Raw genomic sequence first — 25,594 nt, forward strand, 5'->3', positions numbered from 1 at the left:
CTACTAATTAAAGAAAAAATCTTAAAACGAAAGGTACATACATCGAAAATGATTAGTAGCTTTACTTACTAATTAACAATTATTATCTTATTAAATTTTATTTCTTATTACCACTCGAGTTATTACCATTCCATATCCCGTTTTATCACTACTGAATCAATTGAAACCCCAATACGAGTAAGAAATTAACCTCAGCTTGGTTCTATTACAGAATTTATACTAAGAAAATCTTAAGATGGATTTCGAACAATAAAACAGAACTCCAAACATAGATAAGTCGAAATTATCTAATAATGGTATCACAGGAACTACGATATTTTTAATTGGCATTAACTAGATAGTTATGATAATAAAGATAAAAACTGCATAAGCAGACTTAGTATAAATAGTGGTAAGCTTGTGCTGTCGAGTTAGTCAATAGTCGCAGTCTAAGACGGCAAGATGGCGCTTCATCTGCTCGTGGCTCTGGTTCTCCTTGCAGGTAATATTCAAAATACTTTTCGTGTTTTTAAATATATTTTGTTTCAAGAAACCATTTGCTGGTGTATAGGTGGTGTGAGAAAAACATCAATGGAAATCAGTATAAAAACAAATACCTAATAATTTAGAAATCCTATATATTTTGTAAATTATTCAATCGCATATCGATTTTGATGTCACCGTATGCTTAATCCAAAAAAAAGATATTTTAGATGATTTTCAGTGTTTTTATTTTTCAGGGACCGCCCACAATTCCTTTTCCCCCGAAAAGTCCCTGATAGACATCAATTGGGATGATATTCTTGCTGCCATACCTGGCCTTGTTGCCAGCATCCAAGAAATCATTGCAGGAATCGAATTGGCCAATATTCTAGAAGCGATACAGAACATTATAAGCAATATTCCTGGAATTATCGGAAACCTTCCTGGTATCATCGAAAATCTTCCCGGCAACCTCCCTGAAATTATTGGGAACCTGCCTGACATCATCGGTAGCTTGCCCGACGTCATTGGAAACCTTCCCGAAATCATTGAAAACATTAACTGGGATGCTATCCTAGACCACTTGCCCAACATCGACTGGCCTTCTGTAGTCGAAAACTTACCTGACATCATTGCCAACCTTCCCGAAATTATTGGCAATCTCCCCGACATCATTGAAAACCTTCCTGATATCGACTGGCCCGCAATCATCGACCTCCTCCCCGATATCGACCGTGACCCTGGTGTAATTAGCCACATCAGACAACACCCCAGTCTTGTCCAGATTGAAGTTGGTTACAGCAGCATCTGGCTTATGGGCTGCACTGGTAGCATCTTGAACACTGGTTACGTCCTAACTGCTGCTCGCTGCGTCTCTGGCCGGTAAGCATTATAGCAATAGTAATCATGTCTAACATATTATACTCTAAAAAAAGTATTTTGAAAACGAATAAAAACTTATTTCTAATATGTAAAGTAGTGTTACGCTTTCATTTGAAAGTTAGATTACAAGCATCTGTGTAGTTAAATCAATCGTAATTATTGAAGCTCCAGCTTTTATTTACAATGTAGTTTTTGTCATGTATTAGCATTAATTGTCTCATCGTTTAATACTTAAACGTTCTTTTCTAGCTTGTACGACCCCCGTATACGCCGTGTCAGGGCTGGCGCCAACAGCCGCGGTGGTGACGGAGCTGTCTTTCCCGTTAACTTTGCCATTGCCCACCCTAGCTTCGGTGGCAATGGTTTCGACGGTGACATTGCTCTTGTCAGAATCTTCGGCGTCTTCCAATACGGTCCGAACATCCAACGCGTTGGTATTACCAGCCAGGGTGTCTTCTTCCCTGCTGGTGTCCGCGTGCTCAACGCAGGATGGGGATCCACTGCTGTAAGTAGATTTTTTACAAAACCGCTTGTGATTCTCATGCAAAGATCTTAAACTACATTATAGTTATTTATAGATTGAACATCAGGGCCAAATTTTTGCTCCAAAAGTTATTACCAATTGGTAATAAATCGTTGTCTTATTTGAAAGGTCCGTACGACAAGATGTCAAAGCGTCTTTAAATATCAATACAAAAATAATATATTTACAGAAAATGTTAATATTCCAAAGACATTAAACAGTATACTTAGTTAATATTCGCATTAAAAACATGCAAATCATGACATGGAAAAAATAAAAAATATTTTACATTGGTATTTTGCTATTTCACGGTAGATTGAACAATCATCATGTAAGTGCATATTTTTGTATGACAGTCTTCCCAATGTTCGCTCTATATAATTTTAGAACTGTTTCTCATGATTATTCCAGTTATTGTGTATTTATTTACGTTTCTCCGTAAATTATTTTATACTTTTAGAGTAGTACTAGTTTGAACTCTGCATGTATTACTAGTCATTGTTAAAATTATAATAAAATAGTTGTTAGCTACGGGTTCGTCCGCAGAAGGGGTCTTACTCAGAATAATGCACCACCGTGTACTTTTTCTAGAATAAAAAATACCTTACATGTCAATCCAGAAAATGGAGTATCTGTGTAGCTAATTTTATGTTTACTCATAGATAATATAGTTTAGATTTAAGCTCTATTAAAAATAGCGCTATAGAATCAAATGTATTTTATAAAACTTATCCGTATATTTCCACCAACAGCAAGGCAAGACCATCTCCAACCGCGAACTGCACAACGCCGACCTTCACGTGGTGGATAACCACCAGTGCAGAAACAAGTACGCTGATTTCCCCATTCCGATTACCGTCACCCACAACATGATTTGCGCCGGCCGCGCGCGCTCTGGAGGCCGTATGGCTGACCTGAGGGACGCTGGAGGTCCTCTCTACTACGACGGCACATTGGTCGGAGTGCTGAGCTTCGGTCGCTACTTCCTCCGTGACGAATACCCCGTCGTCGCCACCTCTGTCAGTTCCTACACGAACTGGATTGTCAGCAATGCCGTCTAATTGTACTAAATGTCTTATCTAAAGAAATTTATTTAATAAATTATTACATTCATATTTTAAATGCTTTTTTCATTTGAATTCTGACGAACTTATTACATAAATGAATGCGGTATTTTCAGAGATTAGCGTTTTATACAAACTATGTCTCCTAATTTATAATCTATAATATCAGGTTATGGATGAGTAACGATTCATCTACGAGTACTTGTGTTTCATACTAAATTAAAAAGGGTTTTTTAATGAAGACTGCCGAATTTTTTATAACATGCTACACATAATAAAATATTCACTTGAAATCATTAGATTTACAAATGAAAACAGGTTAAGGTGGTAGCTCAAGGTCCATTTTCATACATTTTGTTTCGGCTTTAATCTGGGTAACTAAACAAGTATTGGCAAGTAAAGAATTTAAATTCACGTCTAGTTAGTGATTAGTTCTCGCAGTTGAAGAAAAATGTAAAAATAATTAATAATCATGGATATTTCTGCCTTTAAAATTTCGTCATATTAAATTTTAAAGGCCGAAATATCCATGATTATTAATTATTTTTACATTTTTCTTCAACTGCGAGAACTAATCACTAACTAGACGTGAATTTAAATTCTTTACTTGCCAATACTTGTTTAGTTACCCAGATTAAAGCCGAAACAAAATGTATGAAAATGGACCTTGAGCTACCACCTTAAGTGCTAGTCGATCTTGCGTTCCAGGTTCCATTTCATCATAATATACTATATTTCACAGCCGTTATGATTAGGTGACGTTAAGAAAAGAACCTATGTCGACCTCAAATGCCGCCAACGCAACGTTTCCTCTGGTATTTTGGATTTTTATGAGCAGAAGTGATCGCTTAACGTCAGGGGACGGTCCTTTGATCTCAAATTTCATCTCACTACATGACAACACAAACGACGTCGGCGAGAGTATCAATATAGGTACAAAGAGACCTCAATGACGAAGAACTTGATGGAGAGAAAATAAAAGAAATATGGATGGAATTTATTAGCTGAAACAACTTAATCCAAATTCATATTTAATTACCATATGTTGTTATTTTCTAGATTTAATATGAATTTTAATTTTAAATAAATAAATTTTATTTCGAAATTAATTGTGACATAAGTTCAGCTTTTCGCAGTCTCCTTTTCGCTCCTCGAGTCATACTCTTATAGTCTTCTTTATTCATACCCCTAATACATTCTGTTTTATGCTACTGTCAATTTACTGCACAAGCCACATTACAAAAACAGGGCCAGGGAATGAATATTTACAGCCTGTCAGTCTGTAATTATTCATTCTATTTCTATAGAACAGCGTTGCTTTAACTAAACATCTGAATATGCGATAGAAGCTGTTGGACGTTAATTAGTTTAGGAACTGTCGTACTCATAGTTCAAAGTACACATCATGTCTTTTTGCCGTTTCAGTTGGCAACGCTGTATCACACATAACATTTTGCACATTTAGTTTAGGTTAATACATAGTATTGTCTGAACCTATTGCAAATTTAGCCCGTTGTAATTTGTGTTGTCTCGCGCAACACCTGAAACTAATCTTTAGACCTAAAGTTTTTATAATAAAGCAAGAATTAAATATTCTGATCTATTTATTACATCCCAATACTTGTAAATGGATTTAAATTTTATAAACACATTAAAACGAATTAATCTAATGACGCAAATTGGATTTTCCAATAATAAAAACGGATTTCAGTTTAGTTATTTTATATGGGCATAAGAAAATGGCTCCACTGCAGCTGATGGTACGCGGAGTGGGGTCTAGATAGAGTGGCGACTGACGAGATATCATTATCCCTTACCAGTCGCTATAATTATGTCGGTCTGTCTGGAACCGGATATACAGGGGCATTTTAACATTGCGTTACTAAATGAAACCACATATATATCTACTTGGAAATAACACTACTATATGTTACTTGAGCCATAGATGTAAATTAAAAAAAGGTAAGTTTCGAACAAAATAAATATTAATAAAAAGTAATTTTGATTTTACGCGCCCTAATGTCACTAATACTATTCTAAGATAAATCGTAAGACTCGGAGCGGCAGCATCATACTTTCTGTTAGAAATACACTCACGCACATGCTATATCGGCATTAAACTACAAAATGATCAAATAATTAGAAAACTTACACCAGAATTTTTGACGAAAATTTTCGTTATTAATGGATGATTTTTGGTACAATGCCAGCAAAGGTGAAGACGAATATGTGGTTTCGTTTAGTAACGCAATGTCAAAATGACCCTGTATATAGGCTGATCCCGAAATGCTCTTACATAGGTCAATATGGAGACTTTTACACCTTGTGTATAATAGTCGTTATTCGGACTGATACAGATATACCACTAGCAGTTCGTATTCTTCTAAACAGTGGTACTGGCCCAGTCAATCCGACTTAGCATTCTGTCGATAAATATACGGACTTCTACCGTGATAAAAGGTTTAAAGTATATTGTTTTTATTAATAAATTAATTCGTAGAGATACGACCAAAACCTCAACTTATTTTAGACCGTATGAAAATTATCTTTCGTATTTGAATTTCACACGCATATCACGTGTACATGGTTGATATAAAAGTTTTATCCTCGTATCGAGTTTAGTTGTTATTATTTGATATATCTGAATGACATGATTATAAACAAACTAGCTGACCCGACAGAAGTTGTCCCGTCTAACTATGCATTTGAAGTGCGCATTCTGTCTATCGCTGACAATCATTTCAAACAACTGGCAGTTATAAATTATTGACGTTAAGTTTCCTTAAATTTTCTAATGTTACCCTTAACTTCCTTATTTTTTTTCTTTCTTAGAACCTTCTCTTGACAATTATTAAGACAAGAAAAGAATAATTAGCGAAATTGCTCCATCCGTTCACGCGTGATAGCGTGACCAAGGGTAATAAGGATTCATTTTCATATATATAGATACAAAAATCACTGCGCTGTCACCCTGCAAAATTTGATTTTAAGTCTCATAATGAATGCTGGTTACAAGGCCCTCCTGTCTCTAATCGTGTGCTAATATTTAGCTACCTATTTTTTTTCCTGGCACGGCACCTGATGGTAAGCCTGATACCGTCCAGATAAAGTATCGAATGCCAACAGATGGCTATCGCATGCCATTCGACACAATGATGCCGGCCTACTAAGATGCTTCTTCATGCTACAGCGGAAGAACCCGGGATTATAGGAAGTAGGGAACACGGGACCGGGCAAACTATTCCAAATTACTTAGAATTATTATAGACCTCACAATTATATATACTTACGCTCAATTTCATAGCTTTCGGGTCAATTATGATTTTTACCACGCTATAAAAAATAGTGATAATACAATATGCTGGATTCTGTATATTCTATGGATAAGTCGGCTCAATTGTACTGGTTACGTGTTCAAAGGATATTTTATTTTCCTTTATTTTGAAAGTATTTTTTTTACATTTTTATATATAAGTTAGAAATATAAAATGCCTATAAAAATAATGAAACACCTCTGAGAGCGAGGCACAAAGCCCAAGCCACCAGTTAAGGATTTAAAGTGGGGAATCTTCGCACAATACGTGCCGTGTCCAACAACACTGACTTCTGCATCTGGCCTTTGATCCATGATATTATTTTATTGTGTCTTTTGTATACGAGAAATTGTTTTTGATAAACAGACATACTGTATTACTGGGCTTTATAAGACTTAATTCATAATGCCAGAGATGTGTCTATTTTCTATTCTACAATGTAATGCCAAATTCTGAATGGCGCTGTCGATATTTATCTACATTTTCTATCATACAGGTGTCTTATATCGTATTTACATTTCATTGATAAATAAAAATAACAATCACCTGAACATGTAATTTATGATATTTATCGTCGAAAACAATTTAAAAATAAAACAAGTTCCACGGTAACATAATAGGCCAAATCCATTGTTCTACGAAGCCCTTCGTCAAATCTAGACTTGCAAGCCTGTTTCCCGGGTGACGATCAATATGTCCCGCCTATCCCGACTTGGGTGGCGCGCATGCGCACTCGACACCACTTTGACGGGACCTCGCTATTTCTGGAGAAAACAAACTGATATTATTGTTAAGTTGTGACGATTTTGTGAAAATGGGCCCCGAAAACGAAACTGAGGGTATGTTTAATAAGCAATTTATTAGTGTTGTGTCACTGTGTGTGAATTTGGTGGAGGCGGAGATGTTAATTGTTTTTGTAGAATATCTTTATGGGGTGCAACACAAATGTTAGGTTAGAAATTACGAATTTTGTGCAATGTTTCGAAATTTCTGCTTCGTGTTGAGTGGAAGTAATATTCTCTATTTTATACTGTCAGTATTGCGAGTAATTTACTTTTAAAGTTTATTTTTTTAAGACTGCATGTGCATTGTACCGGCTTTGTAGTTTATGTCTTTAAAAAAATATATTTTATTACACAAATCACAAACAATATAGATTACTTAGTCTTCAATTGAAATTCTTATAACCACCTAAAATTTAAGTAGAATTGATTTTTATCACTTTCTGAGTCCGTTTTGGTTTATTTGGAAATCACGTGACTTAAGTGATATTAAGGCAATATTTGCATAGCATTGTGTAACATTCGTGATTTTTATAGTTCGGCTTATTCATTTGTAGGCAGCGTTTGTAGGTAACATTGTATTATTGTTTATAATTATCAAATTAAGTCAATTTAATCAAACCTTTATTGTGTAATTTTTTATACAAGAGTTGGTAACAATATAATTTAGTTTTACAAAATATATAATGTTATATTCCGGTTTGAAAGACATTATAACTATTGCAAATACTGAGCATTATACAGGGTCAATTTGATATTGCTTTACTAAATGAAATCACATACTTATCTTTGAAAATAACACTTTACAAGAAGTTCCTCGAATCGTCGATGTAAAATAAAAAAGTGTAAATTTCAAACAAAGTAAACATGAATATTATAAAGTTTTTTTAATTTTACACGCCCTAATACCACTACTACTCTAAGAGATTTCGTCGCAGCAATTTCACACTTTCAGAAATACATTCTCGCTTACACCATTATCAAACTTATTAACAAATTTATGAAAAGAAAAGTGAAACTGTGATTTTTAGTTTTTGTATTCCTTATTCGTGGACGATTTTTGGCAGAAGTTAGCAAGGATAAAGACGACTATGTGGTTTAATTTATTAAAACAATGTCAAAATAACTTTGTAATAACAGAACATTTCTTGTATGCAAGGGACCTTCGAGGTAGATACTACAGTACAGCAGCGAAGGATCCAAATAACCAGATTCCTGCCGTCTTCCCCTTATGTTGAATTCTTGTATAATTTAATTATCATTAGAGCGATTTGCAGACCACATTTATACATATGACATATATATTTTACAGACCTCAGTAATGCATATTAGCACATATAATATGTTTTTTTTTTTTAATTTTTCTCTTTATTAATTTAGGGACATTTACGCGTAGCGTATTTCAGTCCTATCGTATCCTAATATATAGTACAAACAAATAAGTTTATAGTCCAGACATGGCTTCGAACAGTATTCGAGCTTGAATACCGTTTGGCTGACATAAGATTTCATAATACATACCTACATTAGTTTTGCTACAATTTAAAACGGTTGCTACATTATGTCTCATAGACTCAGTTCGAAGACATTCCATTAGTAAATGGTGTAGATCTTCTATAACTCCACATTCATATAATATGTTGTGTCGGGTTCCTTTTCGGAAAATTTCACCTTTCGCTACTGCTATAGTAGTCTATATTTACCGTCAAGTAGCGACGTGCATACATTTTATGGTCATGTCGGTTTATGGGCGGTAGTATCGCTTACCATCAGACGAGCTGCATACCCGTCTCATCATTCAACTTTAATAACAAAAATATTTATGCCTCAGTGTGACGCGTTGTGCTATAAAGTAGATATATTTTTATACGTGAATAGCGCAGTGACTTCAATGCATTTGATGGTGGTAAGTGGAGTGAGGTCCAATAGAATGTTGACTGACGGGTGATGATAACAGTCGATACAACTATGCCGGCCTGATGGAACCAAATATACACAGGCTGATCCGGAACGCGATACACTTACGTGGGCCACTATGGCGGGTTTTAACTCCTTGTGTACGGTGGTCGCTATCCGGGCGGATATAAAATATATTCTACCAAGAATTTTGCGTTACCATTAAGGCCATTCGTGGCGTTTCTATTTTTGAGTAAGGGATTTGATGGGTCATTGAAGTGTATAGACATCCGGAATTCGAATTGCTTAGGTCGCTTAGTTGTCGTAGGCGTTTTAACTGCTATATTGAAGTTGCGTGTTGGATTCCTGGGGTAAAATATTATAATAGATAGTACTCAATATCTGCCGAGTCTGTAATCATGCCCTCTGTAGCAATATACTACAACTTAGATATGATGATAATATATCTGGTAAAATATGGGTAACTACACCAGCTTTTTTGTCTTAGTATTTATTTGTATAAAAATATATATCAAGATATTTCTTTCAACTATATCTTAAGTTATATGTGATAAAAGTAATCTTTTTTTAGGACACGGCTGGTAAATTACAGAGTTACTGGTCGAAGACCTGAAACAAAAAGTAGGTTACGATAATCAGTTAGGTACATATTAGGTATTTAATTAAATCCTAGTGTAAACATGATTAATGTGACGTCACATGACCTGATTACGACCCGCTTTAATATATCCGGAGGTAATTTTTTAATATCGTGATAAAAGGATTTAGCTGATATACAGAAGATTTTGATTGTGAATATTGTAAAAAAATGTAATAATATTTACAATTTTATTCATGAAAGATTTAATATTGTTTATTGAAAAAAATATATAGTGTTATTTGCAACCGATACTGAACGCATATTTAAAAAAAATACACATACATATCACACATTTATTCCCGAAGGCGTATGCAGAGGCGCAACCAGGGCACCCACTTTTCGCCAAGTGTGTTCCGTCCCATAATGTGATAGGGGGCAAGCCTATCGCAATATCGGGCACTAATTCTAGATTCTGGGCTGATACTGAGCAGAAAACCCCATATAATAGTTTGCCCGACCCGGGACCCGAACCCACTCTCTCAGGTTATGGTTGTTTGGTTATATTTTTATTCTATATATTAAACACAAGAAACCGATTATTATTTAAGGTTAACCTGTGGCCGGACAAGTCAAAAATATAATGTAGATTGAGGACAGTTCCTTCCCCAATTGATAGGAACTCTATTTAGAAGTTACTTTACGTACCATCGGATGCAGTGGAGTCATTTTATAGGACTGTATATTATCACTATTCCTCTGATTTTCCCTCTTCTTTACAGCAACAGACGACATGCTGGAATCAATAGACGAGCTGAAAGAACGCCTCTCCTCCATGAAGAGGATGATGGAGGAGAGAAACAAGAGCGGTGCAGGAAACCAGGACCTATTCCAAGGTCACGCGCGCAGCCTCCAGGGCACCACCATGATCGACGGCAACTTCCTGAGCTTCGTCTTTGGAGGATCTCTATTCGTGATCCTCAGTGTATCAGTCTATGCTTTTTATAATCTGTATCATGCCGTGTTAAAGAAATTCCCATCGAGCCACACTGAATTGTAAAAATTTTGTAACGTTAGAAACCTGTCTTAAATCATTTAGATATAAACATTAAGAAATTGGGTCATCATTATTTAGCCTTTCGTACGCGTGAGTCTGTTTGGGTGTTATGCTTTTTCTATTCCAATTGTTATATTTCTGTTTGATAGTAGCCAGTTTTATTATTGTAAAGCTAAGTTTCTGTTTTAAAGTTATGTGTTTAATGTCATATCTATCGTTCAAAAGCCTGCAAGGTGTTGTTATTTATCGACAACGCTTGCTATTAGGCGAGCGACTTAACAAAAATTGTATTGCTCATTCATAAATTGTACAAAAGCGTACGTCGTTGTCACTATCAGTAATCAGTAATTAATTATTCACGTATTTTGTAAATCTGACACAATGCTTCTTAGAAATACTTTAAATTCATGACTAAACGGTTTAATATAACTGGGCGAAGTAATGCTGAGTGAAGACTGAATTTGTTGAAGAATTGTTGAATGGAGAAGTTATCAAGGTTGCAGAGAAGTAAGAAATCGTCATAATTACAACAATTTTATGATAACACAGTCAGCCAGGGACCGACATTTTAATATACTTAATAATGTGTAGTAGGTATCAGAAATTAAGTTTTTGGGTCGAAAATATTGGATCATACATTTATCGGAATAAAGTGCAATAAAAAATATCTAAAATCAAGTAAATTTTCTAAGCATTCAAATGTAATAAAATTTTATGAGCATAATAATAAATATGGCCGACATATAACCTGTCAAACTGATAATAGATTTATTTTTACGCAACAACGTCAATACAACAATCAATCATTTAATTGTATTTCTTCATGTAAAAGAATGTCGGCTTAACATATATCTTATCGCTATATGTCGAAGAATAATACTAGAGTTTAGGAATCGAATAACTTTAAACTTTTTCAATATCAGATAAAAACTTATTTTGGAATTAAATTGATTATATGGAACGCAGATGGTCGATTTATGTTATCAAACAATGCGTCATTTTATTTTGACTGTTCTGCAAAAACTGCATGTAGTTCTTGATATTACTTGTTAAGAAATGACAATCGATGTATAAATTTACACAAAATCAACGCTGTCAGCTGGCTTTACTTACTGTTTGTTCCTCTCCAACAAATATCAGAAAATATCAGTGAGTCATTTCATACAGTTTCAAACAATGTGAAAATTTGAATGATGCGTCAACTTCCAAGCTCTTCAGTATTCTGGTGAGAACTTACAAGTTTTAACTTTGACGTTAAAGTAATGAATATCATAATATGTTCTTTTAAGAAGAATTTTATATGTCAGATTAATTAGTTTCGTCTGCGTTCGGTGTTAATATTCCATCGCTAGTTTTAAAATTAAAATGTAAGTGACTTCAAAATGTAAATTCTGCATGATTTGAGAGTGGACAATATTAACTAAAAAAATCCTTTGAATAATAAATTATATACCTTGAGTTTTGATGTTTTATTTAATGATCACACATGAATACACACTCACGCCTCTTATCCCCGAAAGGGTAGGCAGAGACGCAACGAGTGCACCCACATACCTCCGTATGTGTTTTGTCCCATGATGTGATAGGAAACATAAGCCTATTGCCAAATCGGGCACAAATTCCAGACTACTGGCTGATACTGAGTAGAATAACTTAATTGCACTGCCCGCCAAAGTCATTTAACGATCATTTTCTTTAATTTTATTCTAAATCCTTATTTACGGTCCAGCCTTAGATAAGTATCGCGGCTGCAATAATAGCAAGCCTGTCGCCATAGGCCAAACTAGGCAAAATTACTAATGCAAAAATTCAAATATCATGGGAAAAAAGTATTTTTTGCATTCGATCAAAAACTCTATTGAGACACGATCTATTCGACACTTTGTAATCTTACTTCTTGTTAATATTATAAATACGAAGAGTGTAAAAATGTTTGGATGTTTGGAAGAAGTAAACTCATCAAAAACTTATCGAATTTGAATAAAATTTGGCACTTAAGTAGACCATGTACTACATTAACATATCCTCATCCTCATCAGCCTACAACTGAACAGTGCTGAACATAGGCCTCCCCTAGAGCGCGCCACGTTGCTCGGTCTGCTGCTCTCCTCATCCAGCGTCCACCGACTATCCTACGAATGTCGTTGTACCAGCGGAGGTCGTCCTACGCATAGATTAACATATAGACTACTTTATCTTTTATAATTTATTAATATGAGTTTTGAAATAGATGGCGCTTGCATCAAACATGTGGCGCTATGAATAGTGTCTTAGGGTCCTTCGTAGCTGGAAAGACTTTTCACAAAGCAAGATCAGGGTAATCTCGATTAACACGGTTTTAGGAGGATAGGGTACTAATATCCAAATCCCCTAAAACTGTATTATTTAGCACTAAACTAAGCCCAAGTAATAATTAAAAGCTGATAAACATGTTCGTGGTTAGGGATGGTTTTAATTGAAATCTGAATATTGTTTTCAGTATGCATCACCGCCTCACAAGTAATAATTAAACGGGAATAAACAATTTTTCGTTAGGGAAGTTTTTAATTGAATTATGCAATCGTTTTTTCAGTGTGGATCAGCGTCTATGGTACGGTCAGCAACAAAAGTCGATGAACAGATACTAATTTACAAAACACCTGAACATTGAAACAGACCATAAATCACTTACCAAAGAAGAGTACAGATTAAGGTTATCATTTCAATATGGATGGTATCCAAAAGTAAATGATTGGCTGAAAAAAATAAGAAAAAGAAACTGACGTTTACGTTGAATCCTTCGAAGAGAATCTCCTGGCAGAATAGTTTTGAATTTACACATTTGTTCCTTAAACCGGCCAGTGCTCTATAAAATAGGATGTTTAAAATGTGACTAACCTATTCCTATTAATGTTATAATATTACTTACTAATATAGTATAATGTTTTGTCCGTACTTAAAAATTTATAATTCTGGTTATTAACTTCAATGTATACTAATTATATAAACCTGAAGAGTTTGTTTGTTTGAATGCGCTAAATTCAGGAACTACTTAACCGATTTTGAAAATATTTCACTAATAGAAAGCTACATTACTCTTAAGCGCTATACGCTATTTTCTATCCCGGGTAAATATTATAAAGCAGGACTTTTGTTTGAAAAACTTTTTCATGCGGGCGGAGTAGCAAGCCAAACCTAGTATGTTATAAAATAACAACTAAATTGATATTCTGGACTGTTGTATTTAGTCGGCAATGTTTTTGATAGTAAAAAATGCGGTGCGCTACGCTTCACGAGATGAATGTCTTGAAGCTTGATGGGTTGAATTTAACGAATAGGAAAAAAAAGCTTGTATATAAAACAAAGAATTTGCAAATTTCAGCGACATTTGTATTTATTACAGATCATAAAAAATTGTCGCTCGTAATGTTTAGCAGTTAATGGTTTGACGGCGTTCAGCTACTTTTGTAGTTCAATTATGACAAGTTGTTTTGTATTTAAATTAATCAGTAACTTATGGTAAACAATAATGATTAGGAAATATTGGAAACAAATTATGTTCAACGACTTCTGTTGCGGACTGTACAAAACAGGTTTATTTTTTAAGATTAAAAAGTAGTAAGTGTTATACTTGCCTGAATTTTGTATTAAACAAGTAATATTTCGTGCAATGTGCAGTAGAAACCCAATACCTCTTTCAACCACCTAAGAAAACTGTAAAATTTCCATAAAAAAGATAAGTATTTTTAATGTATCCGTCATATAAGTATACTAATTTTATAAAGAAGAAAAATTTGTGATTTTGTTTGTTTGTATGGGCTAATTTTTGGAACTACTAAAACCGATTTTGAAAATTCTTTCACTAATAGGAACTTATTCCAGATTGCCATAGGCTATTTTTTATCCCGGCAAAATATGTTTATCCCGAAAAAACCTTTGCACGAGGGCGGAGGTGGTAAAAGCTAGAATTTCATATAATAAATAAATAAATATGGGATATAATGGAAAAAAATACTTTTATGGAAAATAAATATTATTTGTACCCACAGCAACAAATGACAGGTCGGAAAACGATATTTATTGAAAAGTTATTTGTATATGTCGAAAGGGTGACACTTTTATAGAAATAATTTTATTTAATAGTATCTTTCCTTTAAATTTATCGTAGCAATCATAGTACACCCTGTATAAATTCCTAATTTCTTACATCGGATAAAGAAATTTTCTATTATAAAATCGCATATTCATAGTACAAAGTGCATACAATTTAATATTGTCGCCATCTTGCATGAACATTAATCTAAAAACAAATTATATCTTCATGTAGTACGAAAGTGTACAATGAGTGCTTAAGTCGGGCTGCATCTAGCACCTTGGGGCATTGCAAGATTTACATTCTCTACGTAGCGCCGATGCAAAAAAATAAACATTTTAATGCAAAGGTATAAGGTTGTTTTTTATTAGTATAATTTGGTAGATACGACGTTTTTGTATTAGAAAAATGAAATGAGCGAGCTGGAGTTAATTCAGTGTTCTCACCTCGGAGGTTGACAGCACTCGTAAGATAGTCCATTTTGGACCTTATTAAACTGTGATTAGTATTAATATTTGGTGCGAAGCCCAAGTTGGGAAAAATTATGGGGAAAACCCATCATTTTTCCTGATGGATTTGAGCCCGATATGGTGATAGGCTTGCCCCCTACCACATCAAGGGACGGGACAAACAGGTGAAAAGTGAGTGTCCTGGTTGCAACTTTGCTTACCCCGACGGTGATAAAAGCGTGATAGTATGGGTCTATTTGGATCTTAAAAAAAATATTGACTGATTTTATAAGTATTTTGTCTTATTCTCTTTTATTTAATGTTATCACATGTTATACTAAAAATAAAAATACCTAAAGTAAGTATATATTACTATACTTATCCTTTCATATTACAAAACAAAACCAACACGTCTGCCTGTCTGAATGCAATAAACTCAAAAACTACCAAACGGATTCCGATGTTTGGTATACATAGTTTAAAACTCTGAAAGGGTCATAGGTTAAAGGTTTTTTATCTCGGGAAAATTTAAAGCGGGACTTTTATGCTAAAAGAATCCTTTCAATTTATATTTTAAATGTACACGTTTGTATGAGCAAATGCACTAAAGTTTAATTAATTTGTACATTTAAGTTTAAAATACCTACATGTACCTTATTATTTTTTTACCTTTTTGTTGATGGTTTTGTTTATTTAACCAGATTATTAAAACAAAGTATTTTAAATTACATTATTTATTTAGAAACTACAGATGCAGTGACTTTAATATTTAAACCAAATTATGCGCAGTCGTAAATAGCCCTGCATTGGTGGCGTAGTTGTATTAAGTGCGCGGCATACCGCTCTGGCGTCTGGGGTTGGCATCCCGGGTTGGGCAAAATGATATTGAATTTTTCTGCTTAGTATCCGTGCGGAATCTAGAATTTGTGCCCGATATGACGAATGAGTGGAGCAGGGTCCATAGAACCTGATTCCTGCCGGTTTCCGTTTGCGTAGAATCTAATTCTCATTAGAACAATCTGCATACTGGCTATCCCGCCTTCACACCCACTGGAACTCCTGTAAGCCAGGATCAGCTGTGGGATGCCTTTTATGACACGAGAGGTGAAGCTTGGCGAGATTTTGGGATCACTCATCAATCTTAATTCGCAAAGAAATGTAGCCGAAGACGAAATATAAACGACCAAACTACTGATAAGTCATCTTATCGCCCACAAACTGCCACAATACTAGAAGAAAGCATACTATAAAGAAAAAAATAGGGGATGAGGTGATTGAATCTCCGAAAATCTTTGTAATTTAAAATATGAAGTACTTGTATAAATGTGTCTGAGTGCGTCATAGTTTTGTCTATTTCTACTATTAAGCCGTTGCGGCGGTTCAAGTATTACGTAAGCAATGAAGGGAGTGGGGTCCTATGGATTGTTTTTTTCTATGAAACGAGGGTCGGTCTGAATAGTGATTACGTCAGGAATATTTATTTTATTAAATTTATAAATTTTATGATAAACTAGCTAACCCGACAGAGTTGTCCTGTCCTAACTATGATTGAACCGCGCATTCTGTCGATCGCTGACAGTTATTTCAAACCACTGACAGTTATGTAAAATTTATATTGTTAAGTTTTTTTTAATTTTTTAATATTCCGCGCGATTTTTTCATTTTTTTCTTTCATAAGAACCTTGTCCTGACAATAACAAACACAACAAAAATTACTGAAATCGGTCCAGCCGTTCACGCGTGATGGCTTGACCAAGGGAAATAGGGATTCATTTTTATATATAGATAAGTAACAATAAAGAAATTTTGTAAACATTATACCTAAGTTTACGTAAGTATTGGAGAAGGGGTAAGACCTCTCTTACTCTTACCAACAGGATGGATTTAAAATACAAAATTTCAGTTTATGTAATATATGTAACTTGAACGGCCCCATTTGCGGAATGGACTTCTGGATACATTGGTCTAGCTGCTACACTCTAGCGGTAAAATGCTTCAATTGAAAACGTGAGATTGATCTCAATTCCTATTCGGGGTTTATTATTTTATCACTTTTTTTAAATTATGGTACCCCGGATTAGTCCTCGATATGGCAAAAGGCTGTCAATTAATGACTTAAAATAAATCAAATTTATACAAAACAGCCTAAGTATCATTACCAGATATTTTGAGACGTAAGACCAAGTTACTAGTCTATCGCCCGCTTGTTAAAAGATTAGACTTGAGTAATAGGGTTAGCAACAGTTTGCGGCTTACCGAAGTTAGTTGTAAATAATTTTATCTAAGCGAGATTCCAAGCTAATTTATAATATTACCATTAATGTTCTCCTAATTTCCAACGCGGCCAATCTTAACGGAGAATCATCCAGGTATGCAAAAAATATACTGCATAAGTGTGTGCGTAATACACTCTCTGTTCTTTACTCTTTTAGTCTGTGAGTCGGCAATCCGACATGACCAGAGAGACATCAAGTATAAGAAGAACAGCTTACAAACATACTAAGGTGGTAATTCTATAGATGTAGATGATGTACTCTCCGTTCCTTCACACTCTTAGTCTGGTGAGATAGTAATCCGACATGAACAAAGAGAGATCTGGTGTAAGAAGAACAGTTTCCAAGCATACCACGTGGGTAATTCTAAAGATGTACACGGTACACTCTCTGTTCCTTCACTCTCACAATCTGAGGAGAAGACATTCCGACTTGCCCGGAGAGAGATCAGGCGTAAGAAGGGCTTATAAGCATAACCAACCATATCAAGGGTAAGTAATTTTAAAGATGTAGTCATTGTATGTTCAATAGTTGTATTTTGAAACAAAAAGAGTCGAATGAGATACTTGTCCTTTTCCTATGTACAAAATTCAACGTGGTTAGCTGCACGCGACAATATGTCTTATTGTTCTATTTATATTGCTGATATTCATATTTCTAATGTACGTCATTAAACCACTGACTCAGACTGCTACAGTGGCGTAGCTGTATTGTGCGCGCCGTACGACTTCGGCTCTAGGGCAAAGTTATATTGAATTTGAGGAAAAAAATATTTACACACCACACCTTAGTCCGCCCCGTGGCCATGAAGTCTTAGAAATGTCGGGAGAAAATAATAATATAAATAACCGCGATTAAATCGGTAAATAGCTTTATTTCAATGTCTAACATTCGCGTAAACATGAGAAATTATTATATTGCGTTCATCTACTCAGAATCAACCCGGTGTCTAGAACCAATATGGCGATAGGCTCGCCCCCTATTCAACATGGGATGGAACATACTTGACGAAAATAAATGTCCTGGTTGCATTCTGCCTACCTTTCAGGGATAAAACGTGGTATGTGATGACAAGCTTCGTTACGTCTACTTGCGTTTAATGGAACCATTTTCCAAGCCCTAACCCACGACTTCACGGAACCCTGATATTTACGCGTTCATTTTTTCAATACGCAAAATTAAGGCCATTACTTTGTAACATTAAGCAAGCGTCATCACGTCCCACGCAATGAAAACTGACGAGTGCCAGCCCTAGTCATGGTTCGTTATGGATGCCATTAAACAGCGTCTATCTCGCTTGCCCCTATTCATAACTCTCGTGCGATGAACGGGAGTGAGGGAGACAACACCATTGGCAAATTGTATTGGGTGGGAAAACGTGGACTGAATAAAAACAGTAGGGTTGTCGTTGAATATAAGTAAATGTGTTTGGTATTATTTCAGCATTCAAATTACTAGTATATAAATATTTTATTTCAAATACAGTACCTAATGAGAACTGATGTACTAGTAACATAAATGTTTAAGGAACTAAAGGTGATCAAGCCTTTTTGTATTACTATCTAAAGTATTAGATTGGCAGGATGCAGTGATTATTTACAACTCGAGTTGTTATATCGTAGCTCCTTCGAATCGAGTCAGTCTGGACTGAGTTGACCGTCACTGCTCTGTCTATTTCTACCAAGCAGCATGCACTTTCCTCACATTAAGACAGAATTATCATCATAATTATATTATTCAGTAATAACACTGGCTACAATATCTTCGAATACCGTTGTTTGGAGACGAAAACAGACAACACTGTAGTACCTATGTAGGTGGATTCACTTACACAAGCAACTACATAGATATGAAGACATTAAGCAATTAACTGCAATTAATTTTAGAACAATTTCTTATATCGACGACCCATTTTTTTTATTCATTTATGAACTTTTATAATAGTTATATTAGTTACACCTCTGCCTACCCTTTCGGGGATAAAGACGTGATATGTAATTCAGCTGTATTTTGAAATGAAAAATTCCACAAAACAAACTATTTATAACATTTTCAAATGATACTCAAACATGTACGTCATTGTACAGGCCTAATTACCCCAACACAGAGCCATGGGGTATGAAACGCGCCTGCGAGCTTTAAGCTCCCCACCCTTAAGTAACAGGTAAGGTGGCTCCGTGTCGCAGTAGTCGAAAGCCTTCGCGGCGAGCGGACGCGGGCATTCTGATAATAAGTGTAGCGCGCGCCGGAGCGGAATTTAAAGGTAAGTGTTTCAAACCTTACATAAAAGAAGATTTTTCTATATTTTGTTGGTCAAAACGTATATTTATGTTTTTTTTTTCAAATATTACGATCGTAATTATTTAAAAAAAATGTTTTATTAATATGCAAGAATTTATTAGATAAAGATAATAATGTAAATTCCTTACAACTGAAAACGGCTAATGGAAAATATTACCAACGCGTTCTATTTTTCATCGATTTAAACAATGGAAAAACACATATTTTCGCAACAAAGAGAACGGACACAAAGGCGAGAATCCTTTGAATATATCGCCTATATCTGCGTAGGGAACAGTTCACTAACAAAGAAAATCTTAACTGTTGCGCGTCTAATCAACAAGTAGGGACCAAATTTGTAAGACCATCAGATATCCTTTTATCAGAATGTGTACCGCGTATCTCTAGCCAGTTTATTCACGAAAAGTAAAAATAGCATTTATAATAAACGCCATAAGGGTGCCACAACACAGTCGTCATTAATTCGCGGAAAGTAAAAACAACTTTTATGGTCAGTGAAGTAAGTGCCCTGAGAATTTTTGAGGTGTTTGTTAGTTCTTTGTTGTATGATTTTTTTTTACGTATGATCTACGTCGGTCTCGGTAATTTTTTCGTGACGGGGTGCTTTGTTTTACACCTTATTGAAGATTAAATATGATTCAATATTAGTTGGAGCGTAGACTTTTATTCGATAGTTTAATTTATTTGTGGATGTAATATATCTTATTTTGATTTCTAATTAGAGCATAGTCTACTCTCTGCATGTTTTACCGTCGGTAGAGTATAATGGTGGGAATTCTCTCTGCATGATGAATAGGTAGCTTTTAAGGAGTGAAATTATTATTTTGATAGTAAGCTACTAAACTTAAATCTTTATGTCGACTTTAAACTATGTACAGGTGATTTTTTGAAATGAAATGACTAAACCTCATAATTATGGAAAGAAATAATATTATATAAAAGAATAGCGAATAACAAACTGCAAATACAATGCATTAACAATATCTTATTATGTTATATTTTTAAAATAAAAAAAAAACAAATCCGACATTCTTTCGTAATTATTACTTTTATATGCATTGACCATAATATTGGAGATTTGACATGAAAATAAATTTTGAGCTATTAATTCTGAACAATAATCTTTTCTATATTTAACACGCATATACTTTAAACTTGCAAAAACCTTTTATAAACAAACTACTTTTAACCAAACCAGACAAACATAATAAATGCGTCTAAGAAATAAATAACATTAGCAACGTAGAAAATTATGTTTCAAAAATAAGTCTTTTTTCGCTTTAATGGATAATTTATAGCTATATTTAACCCCGCCGGCTTGGAGGGGTGTTAATGTATTCTTTTAAAGCCCGGCTTTGTCCGAGACTCTAAGTAAAAGTTATGTAGGGGAAGTTTTAAGGCGGATTCGGGGGAAATAAACTATGCTGGTTATAAAAATTTTGTAGAAACAAAAGATTTTTTTTCCTTTATGTCACGGACTCTCATGGTACATGTTTAAGTTCAAATGTTGTTTTCGTAATAAAACTCTATTTTGCCACGGTACAGTTACGGTTTAGTTATATGGTTACAGTGTATTAAATATACAATGGCGAAGGATCCATATCCGCCTTACTATAAGTAAAATTTATGTAGAATTTAATTATCATTAGAACGATTTGCAGCCGAAACTTATGCATATAAACCAATATGTTGTGTCGGGTTCCCCTACGAAAAATTTTACCTTTGTTCTCTGAAATATTATACAGCACAACAAGAAATGTCTCATGACGTCAGAATTGTGACAAATATTTATGTAATGGGTATCCTTGTAATGCTGCTCGTCGGAATAAGCCGTTTAATATCGAGCTCTGAGAATACGTAATTAACAGAAATAGTTAATGATTTCTTATGTTTACGCGAATGTTAGACATTAAATCGCTGATTTTATAACCACCCACAGCTAAAATTTAAAAAGTTGTGCAATTGTAAAATATAGGTTGATATTGTAACTGAGTTTTCGAATGACCAACATCCTGGTCCACCCCGTGACTATGAGTCTGTAGTCTTCGAAACGTCGGGAGGAAATTATAATATAAAACCGCGATAGAATCCATAAAACAGTTTTATTTTAAAGTAGAATGGTTTTTATAATTATTATTTTGTATGAAAAATGAAAATATTAATAAGTATGATGACTTTTTCAATGGTATATAATTCCTAGTATCTCTGGAGCTCAAATATTGCTAACTCCCCGTAGATGTAACCTACTAATGAAAATTCAGAAACAATTGGCTCTAAATAGTGGGAAATGTAGTTATCTTCACAGCAATTTTAAATCTCCTCTCGAAAAAAAGCAGGTGTAGCTTGCTTCCCAACATAAAATCTTTAAAAAAGTAACAAATATTGTACATTTTGCATGAAAGTATATGAACTTATATTACTCTGTTACGGTCAAGGACAAACCAACACATAGCATTTTGTACATTATTAGAGATTATAAAATGTAGTTAACCAGTCAACAAATAATCCAAATGAATAGCTTACATAAAACAAACCTTTTAATACATTATACATTAAATCACAGCTTGATATCTTAGATTACTGGTACAATAATTTATGTTTTATTATCTGTATTACAATCTGAAGTAAAATATAATTGTAAAAATAAATAAACCACTTTGAAATAACTTTATGTGATACGATATTTCATTTTGATGTAAAATACACTTCATTGTCCCTGGTGACTACACTGAAAATCGACACCAAACTACAAAATGTAGAAATAATATTAATCAATTATAATTCTTACGGAGAAAAATACAAAGCTCAAACGAAACTAGCAAAGTTATAATAATAACAATGATATCATAATATTGTTCTAAAAATATAAATAAGTAACAATAAAAAAAAAATTGTTCAAACTGGCAGGCAAAAACTGATTTTTTTGTAAGCGGTTAACAAGTGGAAATTGGTTTATTATAATTCAATTATTTATAAAACAAATATAATAAACAGATGATATAATGTGATACCAAATTATAATAATAAAAGTCTACTAACGCTTAATACCGTGTCGTCGGACTTACCTGAATCAAAGACATTATATGAATAGCTATTCAAGGCTTTCTTATATCATACTCGTCGACCTTACGCTACGGTTTCGAATTACGTTACATCGTTTCGATTTTCGGCAAAGGGAACAAAGGCAAATAAAAAATAACATTACAATTGTACCTAATAACAGTAAGAATAAACTAAATTATTAAATATCAAGGCACGTTTACGAACTGCCAACAATTTAGATTTTAATCTGCGAGCCAATATCAGATAAAGGAAACGTTTTAGTTCAGCCAGCGCCATTTTGAAAGCGTGCGTCGACTGACAGCAGGTTTTATTTCTAAATTTCACAAAGGATTGGTTACTCTTCGATTCCGAACGGTAAATTGAAGCTTTTACGGAAAATTGACACACGTTTAAATCTATAAATTAATATAACACTGAAGTGATTTTATTCTCTATAACAATATAAATTCGTAACGCGGCCGTGTCACGCTTTCTTCGTGAGAATAATGTGGAATGGTAGTCTGTATGCCTATTTCTATTGTCATAAACGCGATGAGATGCGTTTTGTGCTTGTTATGAATTATAAAAATAAAGAGTGTAGTTGTTAGCCCCAGAACTATGTCTATATATTTCATGAAAATGAATAAATCATCAAAAGGCTGCAACTAAAGTAGATAATAGACCACAATTCGATATTTGCATTTTTTTCTGTTTGTTTGAAACTTCAGAACGGATTGTCTTTTTGTTTTCACAGGCAGACCGAATATAATTATGAGTAGACTATAGGCTTTCTTACATTAAAATATATCAAACACATATCTTTGGTTAGAATTCTTGTAAATCGGTGGCTGCTAAAAATATATTCTAAATAGGAGATTTTTTGGCTCTTACCTACACGGCCATTAAAGCTGTCCTTCGATTATAACACCTGTAATTACAAAAAGAGGAATTTGCCCCCATGGACGGAATAGGCCCCTAACAATTTTTTTTAAAAACGTACCCTTCATTCGAGAGACAGTAAAACCATTATATACTTACAAATTAAATTAATTTTCTTAATAACTTCACAGACAACATGTTTTATGCAGAAAATCTACAACACAGTACTCACAGTTCACTGACTGAATTTAAAATGACTTTCTTTAACATATTAAAGTAGTTTGTTAAAGTTTTATACGAAAAATAAAAGGAAAGGCAATGATAACTTAATGAAATATCGAGACGTTTTAAAGTTCGATTAATAAGTACTCATTTACGTACGTACGTAGTACGTACATATATCTCGATATATACAAAGCTCAATTTTTTGTGGCACAAATTCTGCAAATCGTTCAAGTGTTAAATGCGTTTCTACCTTTATGTATCACGTAGGCGAACCAAGTTGCACTTATGATACGTCAAAATAATTTATAAGTATAATTATTATTATTTCTAATTAACACTTAAGATCATTTATATAACTACGGACATTTTAATCACTACATAGTATAAAACAAAGTCGCTTTCTCTGTCCCTATGTCCCTTTGTATGCTTAAATGTTTAAAACTACGCAACGGATTTTGTTGCGGTTTTTTTAATAGATAGAGTGATTCAAGAGGAAAGTTTATATGTATAATAACATCCATTAAATAGTGGAGAACTACTGTTATTTTGTTATGTTATACCCGTGCGAAGCCAGAGCGGGCCGCTATGTTTTTATATACAACGTTCACAGTTTTTCTGTACTGTATTTAGTATCAGCATTGCACCCGTGCGAAGCCGGGGCGGGTCGCTAGTTAGGGATAAAATTCATAAGAAATAAGGTAAAACCAAGTAGCCAGCTCGGGTTGGTTATCCTTTAGGTTATCGATAAGTTATATTATTTACCGGTGCTAATTACAACTCCGCCCGCGTAAATAACCTTTTGCAGTATAAAATACCACTGTTTTCTTTTCTGAGTTTGTGTGCCAAACATCGTGGGTTTCCATCTTAGATTTCCAAGTTTACTTAATACAAACATCTTGATATCTTCACAAAGTTTTGCTTTTATAACATACATGTAATATGTTAATTAGAATTTCCATCTTGATAACTAAAAGAGTACTTTGACCCAGACGTTTTCATAACACCGAGAATTCTAACGAGGGCAGTCTATTTAGTAATTTTCAATCTATAAAAATATTGTGGTAAAGTTTAAGTGTTTGAGTCTACTAGGAACATAGGGGCTTAGCTATCGTAAGACATGGGTCTTGGACACTAACCAATAACTTTTTTTAAGTCATAGTTTATACGTCGTTTGTGAGCAAAAGGACCTAAACTTTTGTAAGAATATATATATTATTTTTATGCCGGCCACAATTATGCCGGCCTTTTGGAACCGGATCAGTCTGATTCAGGAACGCGACACACTTATGTGGGCCGCTATGGCGGGTTGTAACACCTTGTGCACGGTGATCGCTATCGGGCGGATATAAAATAGATCCTGCTGCCAGTAAAGTTAAATTAGGTAGATTTTGTGAAAGAATTAAAGTAAATACATTTATAATTATTATTATACTTGTATACACACCGGTGATTGTTAATACGCCTCGGCGGTTCAGTAAATCTTATTTTCAGCATCTTAAGGGTGAGTTTTCCTTAAAAAATTAATTATACTTTAATATAATTTTATTAAAACAAAATAAGCCTTTTCTAAGTCGGATATTGAAACCACTCCCAAAAGCCAGGTTAATAATAAACAAACGTAAATAGAATACATAATTCCATGAAGTGACGGTTGGACTGCCTCGGTGGCGTAGTTGTATTGCACGTCCGGTACAATAGCGCTCTGAGGTTCGAATCCCGGGTCGGGCAAAGTGATATTTGGGGTTTTTCTGCTCAGTATCAGCCCGGAGTTTGGA

At 34.3% G+C, this 25,594-nt stretch overlaps 3 protein-coding genes across 3 annotated transcripts in view; all 3 read left to right on the forward strand.

The window, feature by feature from the left end:
- Positions 1-326: 326 nt before the first annotated feature.
- LOC115440969 (trypsin, alkaline C-like) lies at positions 327-2,971 on the forward strand. The gene is made up of 4 exons (XM_030165511.2): positions 327-481; positions 720-1,344; positions 1,594-1,849; positions 2,620-2,971. Exons 1-4 carry the CDS (start codon positions 442-444, stop codon positions 2,926-2,928), a joined length of 1,230 nt encoding a protein of 409 aa, XP_030021371.2. The 5' UTR covers positions 327-441; the 3' UTR covers positions 2,929-2,971.
- A 3,796-nt stretch (positions 2,972-6,767) lies between these two features.
- LOC115440937 lies at positions 6,768-12,030 on the forward strand. Its single transcript, XM_030165461.2, has 2 exons — positions 6,768-7,084; positions 10,304-12,030. The coding sequence occupies exons 1-2, from the start codon at positions 7,060-7,062 to the stop codon at positions 10,579-10,581; spliced, it is 303 nt and encodes a 100-aa protein (XP_030021321.1). The 5' UTR covers positions 6,768-7,059; the 3' UTR covers positions 10,582-12,030.
- Positions 12,031-19,560: 7,530 nt separating this feature from the next.
- Positions 19,561-25,594, forward strand: part of LOC115440965 (IDLSRF-like peptide) — a 73,013-nt gene continuing 66,979 nt past the window's right edge. The window contains exon 1 of the mRNA XM_030165507.2: positions 19,561-19,635. The gene's annotated coding sequence lies outside the window, so the exon portion shown is untranslated. The remainder of the gene's footprint in view (positions 19,636-25,594) is intronic.

The sequence above is a fragment of the Manduca sexta genome, chromosome 6 (genome assembly GCF_014839805.1).
Source record: "Manduca sexta isolate Smith_Timp_Sample1 chromosome 6, JHU_Msex_v1.0, whole genome shotgun sequence".
NCBI lineage: Eukaryota > Metazoa > Arthropoda > Insecta > Lepidoptera > Sphingidae > Manduca > Manduca sexta.